Raw genomic sequence first — 12,814 nt, 5'->3', positions numbered from 1 at the left:
CTGATGATAGGGTGTCAATTTTTGATCTCTTCACTCTTCTCATGTGGGCACTTATTGCTATATATTTTCCTCTAGAGACTGCTTTAAATGTGTCCCAGAGATTCTGGTATGTTGTGTCTTCATTCTTGTTGGTTTCTAAGAACTTCTTTAGTTCTGCCTTCATTTCATTGTTTATCCAATCAACATTCAGGAGACAGTTGTTCAGTTTCCATGAAGCTGTGCAGTTCTGAGTTAGTTTCTGAATTCTGAGTTCTAACTTGATTGCACTATGGTCTGAGAGACTGTTTGTTATGATTTCAGTTTTTTTGCACTTGTTGAGGAGTGCTTTATTTCCAGTTATGTGGTCAGTTTTAGAGTAAATGTGATGTGGTGCTGAGAAGAATATATATTCTGTGGATTTAGGGTGGAGAGTTCTATCAGGTTTGCTTGTTCCAGGTCTGAGCTCAAGTCCTAAGTATTCCTGTTAATTTTCTGTCTGGTTGATCTAATATTGACACTGGAGTGTTAAATCTCCCACTATTGTTGTGTGGGAGTCTAAGTCTCTTTGTAAGTCATTAAGAACTTGCCTTATATATCTGGGTGCTCCTGTATTGGGTCCATATATATTTAGGATCATTAGCTTTTCTTGTTGTATCTATCCTTTTACCATCATGTAATGTCCTTCTTTGTCTTTTTTGATCTTTGTTGCTTTAAAATCTATTTTATCAGAGATGAGAATTGCAACTCCTGCTTTTTTTTTTTTTTTTTTTGCTCTGCATTTGCTTGGTAAATCTTCCTTCATCTTTTTATTTTGAGCCTTTGTGTATCCTTGCCTGTGAGATGGGTTTCCTGAACACAGCACACTGATGGGTTTTGCCTTTTTATCCAATTTGCCAATCTGTGTCTTTCGATTGGTGCATTTAGCCCATTTACATTTAAGGTTAATATTGTTATGTGTGAATTTGATACTGCCATGTTGATGCTAGCTGGCTGTTTGGCCCATTAGTTGATGCAGATTCTTCATTTTGTTGATGCTCTTTAGCATTTGGTATGTTTTTGGAATGGCTGGTACTGGTTGTTCCTTTCTATGTGTAGTACCTCTTTCAGGAGCTCTTGTAAAGCAGGCCTGGTGGTGACAAAATCTCTGAGTACTTGCTTGTTTGCAAAGGATTTTATTTTTCCTTCACTTATGAAGCTCAATTTGGCTGGATATGAAATTCTGGGTTGAAGGTTCTTTTCTTTAAGGATGTTGAATATTGGCCCCCACTCTCTTTTGGCTTGTAGGGTTTCTGCTGAGAGATCTGCTGTGAGTCTGATGGGCTTCCCTTTGTGAATGACCCGACCTTTTTCTCTGGATGCCCTTAGCATTTTCTCCTTCATTTTAACCCTGGTAAATCTGACGATTGTGTGCCTTGGGGATGCTCTTCTTGCGGAATATCTTTGTGGTGTTCTCTGTATTTCCTGGACTTGAATATTGGCCTGCCTTGCTAGGTTGGGGAAATTTTCCTGGATAATATCCTAAAGAGTATTTTTCAGCTTGGATTCATTCTCTTCATCACATTCAGGTACACCTATCAAACGTAGATTAGGTCTCTTCACATAGTCCCACATTTCTTGGAGACTTTGTTCATTCCTTTTTGCGCTTTTTTCTCTAATTTTGCCTTCTCATTTTATTTCATTGAGTTGATCTTCGACTTCTGATATCCTTTCTTCTGCTTGGTCAATTCGGCTGTTGAAACTTGCGCATGCTTCACGAAGTTCTCGTGTTGTGTTATTCAGCTCCTTCAATTCACTCGTATTCCTCTCTAAGTTGTCCATTCTTGTTATCATTTCCTCAGATCTTTTTTCAAATGTTTTTTCAAGGTTCTTAGTTTATTTGCATTGATTTAGAACATGTTCTTTTAGCTCACAGAAGTTTCTCATTACCCACCTTCTGAAGTTTGATTCCATCATTTCATCACATTCATTCTCCATCCAGCTTTGTTCCCTTGCTGGTGAAAAGTTTTGGTCCTTTGTAGGAGGCGATGTGTTCTGGTTTTGGGTATTTTCCTCCTTTTTGCGCTAGTTTCTTCCCATGTTTGTGGATTTATCCACCTGTCGTCTGAGTGATTGCTGATTTTCTGATTGGGTCTCTGAGTGGACATCCAGATTGTTGATGATGAAGTATTTCTGTTTCATAGTTTACCTTCTAACAGTCTGGCCCCACTGCTGTAGGACTGCTGAGGTCCACTCCAGGCCCTGCTTGCCTGGGGAACCCCTGTAGCAGCTGCAGAACCATGAGGGTTGCTTCCAGATTCTTCTTCTGCTATCTTTGTCCCTGAATGATGCCCGCCAAATGTCAGTCCGATCAGTCCTTTGTGAGGTGAGTCTTTGGATATACGGAAGTCAGGGAGCTGCTTGAGGAGACTGTCTGTACTTTATAGGAGCTCAAGTGCTGAGCTGTGAGCTTTGTTGTTTATTCAGGGCTGCTAGGCAGAAATATTTAAGTCTGCTTAAGCAGAACTCATAAAGCCCCTTTCTTTTTCCTCAGGTGCTCTGTCCCAGGGAGTTAGGGATCCATTTATGAATATCTGTTGCACTGCCCTCCTTAGCAAGGAGGCAGTCTAATTACTGCTTGCCTGCAGTGGCTATGCTGAGCTGCCGTGGGCTCTGCCCTGTTGCCATGGGCTCCACCTTGTTACCATGGGCTTTGCCCTGCTGCTGTGTGCTCCGCCCTGTTGCCATGGGCTCTGCCCTATTGCTGTGGGCTCCGCCCTGCTGCTGTGTGTAATTTCCTATAGTCCTGTTTATATGGATATGCTTGCCTCTGTATTGGTGGACTCTCTTTCATTGTGGGTTGCCTCAGTAATGGGAGGCTGCATCAGCAATGGCAGTGTAGCTCTGTAGGGGTTGAGTGCCTCAGTAATAACGGATGCCCTTCCTGTTCCAAGCTGCACCATCCTGGGTTCTGCTGTGCTTGCCATGAAACTCTCAACCCACAGCATTTCCAATTGCTGTTTTGTTTGTTTTTGTGGGGGTGGGACCCGCCGAGCCTGATCACCTGGCTCCCTGCCTCAGAGCCCTTTTTTCTTTTAAAGTTCAGCGGTTGACTCTCTCCCAGGTGTTCCAGTCACCTGCTGCAAGGGTGCTGGGATCTGTGTGATATCCCGTGCAGCGACCCACTGCGTCTGCTCAAATTACGTTGCTGCCTGGGAATCTCCTAAGCTGGCTTTCTGTTTAAGTCTTATTTAATAAGATGAATGTGCTAATCTGTCTTCCAAAATCTCCAATTGCCAGTTTAACAGGGCAACCAAACTGGCATATTTTGTACGGAGTGTCACTGTGCTGCGGCCTCGGCTCAAACAGCTGCACCGGCCCAAACTGCCACATGGCCCATGGGGCTCTTACACCTGGAAATCTTTTAGTCTGTGGACAATAAAGATCCCCATGGAAATGCCGTGTCCACTCACCCTCTGTGGATTGACTGGGAGCTGTAATCCTGAGTTGGTCCTAACAGTGCCATTTTCCTTAACAGGCCCTGTGGTCTAAAATTGAATCCTCAGTGAAGGATTTCTGCAGTTACTTGTGTTTGGACTTGAAGTTGCTTTGCCATTTTAGTGTTATTTCATCAAGTGGAAAAGCTTGAGACCCCTTTTTTTCTGATGTCCTTTCTGACACTATTTGGTGCCTGTAGGGGAGAGAGAAAAAATAATCAAATGAGCATTTTTGTCAGGTCCTCCTGAAGGCTGAGTCTGGAGGGACTGCTAAGTGATCATATCCCAGCGGTAGACAGACCTCCTGCTGGCAGCTTGAGCTGAGGGTGAGCATTGGACTGTGAAAGGAGAAGCACCATCCACAAGTGAGAAGAAAACACCCCTGAATTCCCATGAACTTCCTGTCAGCCTGGGGTGCAGGATATAGGGACCCCAACTGTGCCCCACAAGCAGCCAGGAACATCAGCCCATTTCCTCCTGATCCCCTCTGTCTGGAGCAGAGTGATGGCTTTTCCTTTCAGTGAGGATGTGTTCAGCATCAGTCATGCATGCTCAGACACAGAGGACTGCAGAAGGAGGACCCTCAGCAGAGAAACCCACCCCCTTACAACTCCATGTCCCAGTCTTCTGGGGAGGAGCAGAAGGGCCTTGGGCAACACTCTGGATATAAAAAGCAGCAGGAACCTCAGACAACATCCACATCCTCTTCCACCTTTTAAAACAGTGTAGCAGTGATGCCACAGGGCTAAGATTGAACTAAGGCCACATGACTTGCTATTGACAACCCAGAACTAGAACAAGGCACTAAGGCCCTTTCAATAGAGATTGGAGAAAGTGAGAGGAAAGGGTCCAATTTGGAGGTCTTGGCAGTCATGAGAGGCTGTTGGGTTACCCTAGCTAGGACAGGAATATGATTTTACAAAGAACTATGATGTCTGTGATGTTTATTTTGTTGGCTAAAAAATTAAAAAGAAGAAAAAACAAACATAACTATAAGTATTCTTTCAAAGGGGATCAGGAAAGAAAATTTGAAAGAAAAAATACACTCAAAATGAAATTAGCAGAAAGTGGGGAGTGTAACTATGGACTTACTTATTTTCCCTAATGCCCAGAAGTTGATTCCATACCTGGTTATACGTTAAGGCATTTCTAGGAATATTTTCACTATCTAGATGAACAAAACTCTGAAGTATGAGGTGAAAAGGAATAGTTTTTGTTTTACTACATTCTCTCCTCCCACTTTCTCTTTTCCCCAAGTACATTTTGAAAAAGGTTTCTTTCTTTCTGTTTTTTTTTTTTTTTTTTTTTTTTTGAGATGGACTCTTGCTCTATCACCAGGCTGGAGTACAGTGGCACAATCTTGGCTCACTGCAACCTCCACCTCCTGGATTCCAGCAATTCTTCCACCTCAGCCTCCAAGTAGCTGGGGCCAGAGGTGTGTGCCACCAGGCCCAGCTAATTATTTTTAGTATTTTTAGTAGGGAATGGGTTTCACCTTGTTTGCCAGGATGATCTCGATCTCTTGACCTCATGATTCGCCCACCTCAGCCTCCCAAAGTGCTGGGATTACAGCTGTGAGCCACCACACCAGGCTGACAGGTTCCTTTTTAATATTTAATCTCAGCTTTAAGAGTGGCATAAGGAAGCATTCACAGGCAATCTATTGCAGAATTTCAGTCTTGATGTGTTATTTCTTCTCTTCAGGAGCGTGAGACTAATAAGTTCTCTTTGGGGGCTTTGAGAAAGAACAACAATAGACTGAGAGTAAAATGTTCACATTGCAGTGCTGAGCCAATCAGTGGGCTATAAAATCTGTGTGGTTAAACGTCACTTGCAAGATTTACTGTAAACTGCCAAAGAAAATACTAAATTCCACTACATGTAATATGGGAGGTATTATTTCCCTACATTAGGCGTCAAAGTAATGACTGTTCCTCACTTTGTCTTGTATTGAAAACTGAGCAAGTATACTTCAAGCAGAGGCTAAAGGTCCAATCTCTTAATTTTGTTGGTTTCCTGTCTGATTTTGTTTCTGTTCTATATAAACAGTACTATTTAGAGGGGAATACAGATCCCATCAAATGCTGATGGATACTCAGCCTTTTCTTTGGAGTAGCCACACATATGGAACACTTCCATGTTGGCAACCTGAGGTGATAGAAGACCATTTGTCTTCCTCATCTTCAGGCACATATTAGAATAATATGGGAGCATTTTTAAACTACAGACACCCAAACCACACCCCAGATCATGTCAGTGAGAATCTCAAGGTTTGAGTTCAAAACATGCATCTTAACTGAAATCTCATTAAATGTTTACTACATGGCAGCTAGATTTAGAGATATAAAATGGAACAACCTAATTTCTCATCATTTTCTTTTCTTTCCCCATTTATCTCATGATCGGCTTTATTCCCTGTGGTTCCATGGATTTCAGTTTTCTCTCTGACAACTTCAGTGAAATCTCTCTCTTATCAATTGGGCTGAACCAAAGCAAAGACTGTCCTATAGACAGATGCTTGCCTGTCATCCTGTGTATGCATAAAGTAGGTTCTGAAATCAATTTCTCAGAGTTAATTCAGAAAAGACTCTCTCATATACCCTGGCCTCAAGATTCATCTGAGTTGCATTTTAGACTTTTAACTGGACATGTAAAAATGGAAATGAGAATAAAATGGAGAGAGGTTAGAATGATATATCTCATGATGTATGCAGATTTGAAGTCCTGTCCTCTGCATGTACTTTTGCATTCCATAAATGTCATTCAGTTAATGTCAGGACAAATGAGTCCATGTGGTGAGAATGCTGAGTCCCTGGCAATTCCACCTACATTGTCACAAGCCTGCACATCTGGGGCTAAAGGCAAACCTGGCTCCAGTCTGGAAGGGAACTCCCACTTGTGACCCAGATTCAAGTTTAGTTTTCTAAGTGGGGCTCTCTGTGCTCAGCTTTAACACTTCTCATTCAGAGGAACAAGAGACAAGTAAGGGTGGACTTAGCTGGGTTCCTCCAAAGCCAACTCAAGAGGAAAACCTATGTGTAAATGATGTATTAAAGCCATGCTCCCTGCAGAAAGCAACAATGGAGTTTGGGATACAGGAAGGAAAGGTAAATTTCTGAAGAGAGTGTGCAATTCCAGGCAAGAAACCCTGTGTTCCACAGCTTAAACTGTGTACTTTAATGCGGACAAGGAGGGCCGGCTCTCCCGTGGTCATGAGAGGGACCGTCAAGCCAGCAGAAGAAGGAATAGAGCAGAATTCAGAGAGCAATGAGGAGATGGGGACAGAAAGGGCTTGGCAGAATGGGAGCCCATGGGACACTGGACACCAGACAGAGGTTACAGCAGCTGCTGGGGAGAACAAATGGAAGAGAAAAAGCAGTGGGAGAATGGGCTGTCACCATAGAGAGAAAGAAGAAGTGAGTGCAGCTAAAGCCATAGATGTGATTACCTCTGCACCCTGAGCGTGAAGGCCAACAGATCCAGTTGCTGAACGAGAGTTTTCTTTTTATCTTTTTTTCTTGATTCGGAGTCTCACTCTGTTGTGCAGGCTGGAGGACAGTGGCATGATCTTGGCTCACTGCAACCTCTGCCTTCTGTGTTCTAAGTGATTCTTCTGTCTCAGCATCCCAGCTAGCTGGGACTACAGACGAGCACCACAACGCCGGGATAATTTTTGTTTTTTCTAGTAGAGACAGGGTTTTACCATGTTGGCCAGGATGGTCTTGGTCCCTTGACTTCGTGATCTGCCCACCTCGGCCTCCCAAAGTGCTGGGATTACTAGTGTGAGCCACCGCACCCAGCGTGAATGGGAGTATTTTAATGTTCTTTGGTTTTGAAACACTGGATGCATGAATGTTGCCAGTAACTTGACGCCCTTGGGTGGTGTCTGCTGAGCCTTCGAGTGCATCATCTTCCAGCTGCGGAGCATTCTTCATCCCAACGGATGGGGCTAAAACCACCCAAAAGATATGAAATCAGGAATGTGGCCTTGGACAAGAAAGTCCAAAGGGGGAGGGGAAGCCAACAGAGTGACATTAATATTTTCTTTTTTGTTATCAACAAGAAGTTATTACATTACTCAGTAATGAAGGTCCTGGAGCCATTTTTCTCAAAGCTAACCGAGAAAATTCTCTCTCATATACCCTGGCCTCAAGATTCATCTGAGTTGCATTTTAGACCCTTAACGACATGTAGAAATGGAAATGAGAATAAAATGGAGAGAGGTTAGACTGATATATCTCATGATGTATGCAGATTTGAAGTCCTGTCCTCTGCATGTATTTTGAATGTCATAAATGTCATTCAGTTAATGTCAGCACAAATGAGTCCTTGAGGTGAGAATACTGAGTCCCTGGCAATTCCATCTACATTGTCACAAGTCTGCACATCTGGGGCTGAAGACAAACCTGGCTCCAGTCCGGTACGGAATTTCCACTTGTGACCAAGATTTAAGTTTTGTTTTCTGAGTGGGGCTCTCTGTGCTCAGCTTTAACACTTCTCATTCAGAGGAACAAGAGACGAGTAAGGGTGGACTTAGCTGGGTTCCTCCAAAGCCAACTCAAGGGAAAAACCTATGTGTAAATGATGTATTAAAGCCACGCTCCCTGCAGAAAGAAACAATAAAGTTGGGGATACAGGGAGAAAAGGTAATTTCTGAAGAGAGTGTGCAATTCCTGGCAAAGAACCTTGTGTTCCACAGCTTAACTGTGTACTTGGATGTGGACAAGGTGGCCTGGCTCTCCTGTGGCCACCAGAGGGACCCTCAAGACAGCAGAAGAAAGAATAGAGCAGGGTTCAGAGAGCAATGAGGAGATGAGGACAGAAAGAGCCTGGCAGGATGGGAGCCCATGGGACACTGGGGTTAGACCAGACAGAGGTTACAGCAGGCCCTGGGGAGAACAAATAAAAGAGAAAAAGCACTGGGAGAATGAGCTGTCACCATAGACAGAGAGAAATAAGAAGTGAGTGCAGCTCAGAGCCATAGAAGTGATTACCTCTGCACCCTGAGCGTAAAGGCCAACGGAGCCATTTGCTGAAAGGGAGTTTTCTTTTGATCTTCTTGGGTTTTGGAACACTGGAGGCATCAATGTTGCCAGGCACTTGATGCCATTGGGTGTTTGATGTGCCTTCGAGTGGATCATCTTCCATCTGCGGAGGGATCTTCATCGCAATGGAGGGGTCTAAAACCAGCTCTGAAAATGAAACAACAGCCCATGGCATCCAGTGGCATTTATGATCTTACTGTGACTTTCTCTTCCACCCAAAGGACATCAAATCATGAATGGGGCCTTGGACAGGAAAGTCCAAAGGGGGAAAGGAAGCCAACAGAGTAACTTTAATATATTTTCTTTGGTTGATCTTTCTTACATTACTCAATATTGACAAGTGTGCCAGGAGGCAAGGGCACTCCCGATTCACAAAAATATTCAGGAAACTAAAGATTAAGAAGCACAAGTAGCTTCAGGGTAGATATGGCCAAAGCAAGGGAATCACACTGTATGTAGGCTGTGCTTTGGGGAGGGAAGAGATTATAAGAGTGAAAGTTAAATCAGAGCTGAGTCCAAACAGGACAGGTGGGTGGAAGGGCCTGGCAGGGTGACAGCCCATGGGACACAGAGGTGAGACCAGGCAGAGGTTACAGCAGCTGATGAGAAAAGAACTGGAAAAGACTAAACCTGGAGAATTTACAAAACAAGCATCATTATATAATCTATTGCACATATATATACACACTACGTAGAATACACACCAAATGTACATAATATACATAGCAAATGGTGTAAATGCATACATCTGTAGACATTAAATTAATGAAAAACAATATATAGAGATTTGGGAGATATTTAATGTAACAGTATAATTAATATTCTTTTCCACTAAAATTGAAAAACAATAGAAATATGAGAAAAATGAGAAAGAAAAGGTGTGCAAAGAAACAAATGACCTGTTAAACATCAGAGAGAAATGACCAAGGAAACCGTGAATGAGGCACAAGGCATTCACTCTTTGCTCTTACTGGGATCCTGGTTCTGGCTTTGGACTCCAGGGAACGTGGGCAAGAGAGCATGCGTCTCAGCCAGTGGGTTGAGTCTTGGCTGGGGGTGTAAGTATCCATAGTGAAACAAAGGAGAATGTGGTGGGAAGAAATCAGTTTAAATTAGTTACATGGCACATGTAAGGGACTGCACATCCCCGACACCCACTGAGCGCCATCCAGGTGTCCTCTCTACAGACCCAAGTGGTGCTCATTATCTCATGTGACCCTTCCTCCTCCTGAGGACAGGGGTCCCCATATTCCTCAGCGGAGGGCCTTAGGATGAGAAATTGACTGGGACAAAGAGTGACAATGAACAGGATCCAGGAAACTAAAAAAAATCTGAGCAGAGTGGATCCCTGTGAGAAGGAAACTGAGGACATGGCCGAGGACATGAGTGGAGATGACCAATTAAATAGATTTTCATAAAAGAGACAGATGTGAACACTTTATATGTGAAAATTGCCCTTTGTTTTTAAAAAGAGCAGAACAAGGAGAAAGAGGAGCTGGACGTGGCATGACACTGATATGTTAGTCCAGGATTTACACTGTTCCTGAATGTGCCTCATAGGTTGTCACTGAAAGTGCCTGACAGTGGAGAATTGGCTTCATCGGGGATGGGAAGGAGAGGAAGAAAACTGACAGAGGAGTATGTGTGAGAAAGGAAAGGAAGAGGGGACTCTAGAGAACAGAGAGCTTCACAACTGCTCTACCTCAGAGAAGACAGAGCCTGTGAAGTCACTTTCTAAATGTAAACTTGGCAGAAAGACAAATAGATGAGATAACACGTATTTATAGGTCTATTGAGTAATTGTTATTCAATCAGGCCCTTTGGAAATTATGATAATTAATACTCTCAGTGATGATTATCAGTAGATACTATATTTTAGGTAGCTCAGATGAGGAAACAGAGATTTGCATAGCAAAAAGACAAAATCCTTGGCCAGAGTGAACAACCAGAAGGAGGCAAACCCGGGACCTGAGAGCAGATTTTGTCCTAAGCCCCAGGCTCCTGCTCACCTTACTGGGTTGGAGTACTGTGCATTTAACTTGACCCTGAGGGAGCACAGAGAGGCTCCATTCTCTCCTCCACCCATAGCACCGTGACCACCAACACCTGGACAAGACCTTCCTATCCCCTTTCCTTCCCTACCTTGGAAGAAACATTGGTTACCAGAATAAGCATTGACTCTAAAGCTGCAGGTGGTGGAGGAAAGGCCCCGCCTGGCTGAGCCACTCCCAGAGTGGAACCCTTGATCCAGCTCACCTCGTGGACAACTCGGCACCAGGGTGCTTAAATCCAGCTGTGTCTGTGAAGCCTGCACCTTTGACAGGCGGTGGCTCAAGTCTCCACTCCAAGTCCCTTGGTGACAGGTGGCCTGGGTGGAAGCTGAAAGGAGAAGGGGCTTCAGTAGGAACAATCTCAGTTTTCCCTATGTTAAGCACACCAAGAACACGCATCTCTGCTGTCCCTGTTTCTTGGTAAGCCACCTAGTGGCCCAAGCCACACAGAGACATCATGTAAATGCAGCTGATGTCACCTTTCCTGTCTGTACCTGGGGACACTGTCATGGCAACTGCCAGGCTAGGGTGTCCCTGAAGTGAAAAACTCCTCCTTCAGCCAAGAGAACTTTGTATTGGCTATAAAGGTCATGATGATTAGTCTGTCATTATCAATCTCTTTCCTGTGCCTACAGGGAAAGTTCTAGAGAGCCCTCAGAGCATAGGAGAGGAAGAACTGTTCTCCACAACACAGGTGTGTAAGAACAGGGCAAGCGCTAGTGCCAGGAGGCTTTGAGAGAGAACCATGAGAAAGACCAAACACTAAGTGAGGCTAACTTTTCAGGGTTCTGAGACATTTTGAATTCCTCATTGCCTGTAATGATTTAACCCCCTGCCCACACATCTCCATCCTAGTGCCATATAATAATGGGTGTCAGCAGCCATAGGCAATGTAGTGGAGGGACCAGTCCCTTCGCAGAAATTCAGGGACCATAAGAGCTATACATCTGCATGGGTGGTTCTGTAGGAAGGGAATACAGGGCACAATTTTCACATTACCCACTCTCCAGTGGGGTTCGGGCATACATCCTAAACAAACTATTTCTATTTCCACAGGGAGAGGAATGCACATTCTCAGAGTGGACTAAGGAAAGACTTCTGATGACCTCATGCCTGTGCAGTTCTGGCTCAGGACAGGGACAGGGTGCAGGGCCAGATCCACATTGATAGGGCTCCTTTCTCTCTTCCCCTCTCCTCATTCTCATTCACTACAAGACTTCCTAAATTTTCTTAAAACTGTGCTCCTTGTGTCTATTCTCTTTTGTCTTCCTGAGAGCACAGTGTATCAGAGTTTCATCAGTGATGGCTGGTTGTATACAGCCCCGCTCTCTGCTTTCTCTGACCCTGCTGTGTTCACTCTAGCAATTGTCTTAGAAGTTTTATCTCCCCAAAGCCCTGTTCTTACCATGTTCACACTCTGCACCTGAAAACTTCCTCTCCACTGCCCCCCGGGTGACTGTCCTTCTCATCCTGCCTCTGTGCTCCTTCTCACTTCTGCCCCACGATCCTACCCAGCATCACCTTCCACCACGTGCTCAAATAGACTCTCCCTGAGGTCATGCTGGCCCCTCCGTGGTCCCACCCTGCACCAGGTGCCATCCAGCTCTGTGGTCTCTGTTCAGGAACCCTTCTCTAGACTGGGTTTCACCTCCCTAGTGGCTCAAAGCTTTCCTTGCATCTGTTCTCTTTTATCTTCCTGAGAGCACACTTTATTCATCATCGACCATCAGCCACTTAGGACACTCTCACATTTTAAGATAGCTCATATTGGGCAAATGAGAGAAACATCCTGAAACAACAAATCTGGCTGATGGAGACTGGGCAAACACAGCACTCCCTTTCTGATTCTCTGCACTTGCTGTTTAGATTAGAATCAAGTTCTGGGAATGTCTTTAATTATCACTACTTAATTTTCTCAACTCACTTTATTCGTCTTTTCTAGACTACTGAGTCTTATTAAACTTGTACTTTGAATAGTCTTTGCATTTTCAGAAGAAAAAAGAAAACATTTTCTCAAACTTCTGAAGTACTGCCGTACTGTTAACGGGGCAGGTTGGGAGAAGCCATCAAGGAAAGATCCAGAGATAATTTAGGTTGTATTCTCCCTAAATCTACCAAGTCTTTCTCTGCAGGGAGAGCATGGGCAGAGCCAAACCACGCTGACACCACTGCTGGGGTCAGAGCTGTGCACTGTGCACACTATTCACACATTATTGTTGAGAAGCCACACACAGGAAGCATCCTTGTGTAATCTGAAGGACGCGTT

At 44.2% G+C, this 12,814-nt stretch overlaps 1 protein-coding gene across 8 annotated transcripts in view; it reads right to left on the bottom strand.

Annotated features, from left to right (window-relative positions):
- Positions 1–311: 311 nt before the first annotated feature.
- Positions 312–12,814, bottom strand: part of LOC128928221 (uncharacterized) — a 149,501-nt gene continuing 136,998 nt past the window's right edge. For all 8 annotated transcript variants that reach the window (XM_078332437.1, XM_078332438.1, XM_078332433.1 and 5 more), the window contains 4 exons: positions 10,754–10,876; positions 8,447–8,644; positions 6,901–7,401; positions 312–3,646 (listed from right to left, as the gene is read on the bottom strand). In XM_078332437.1, the coding sequence (XP_078188563.1) occupies positions 3,636–3,646; positions 6,901–7,401; positions 8,447–8,644; positions 10,754–10,876 (833 nt within the window). In that variant the 3' untranslated portion in view covers positions 312–3,635. The remainder of the gene's footprint in view (positions 3,647–6,900; positions 7,402–8,446; positions 8,645–10,753; positions 10,877–12,814) is intronic.

Source organism: Callithrix jacchus, chromosome 7 (assembly GCF_049354715.1).
Source record: "Callithrix jacchus isolate 240 chromosome 7, calJac240_pri, whole genome shotgun sequence".
Lineage (NCBI taxonomy): Eukaryota > Metazoa > Chordata > Mammalia > Primates > Cebidae > Callithrix > Callithrix jacchus.
Note: the sequence above shows the minus strand (reverse complement) of the source record. Positions and strands in the feature narration are given on the sequence as shown.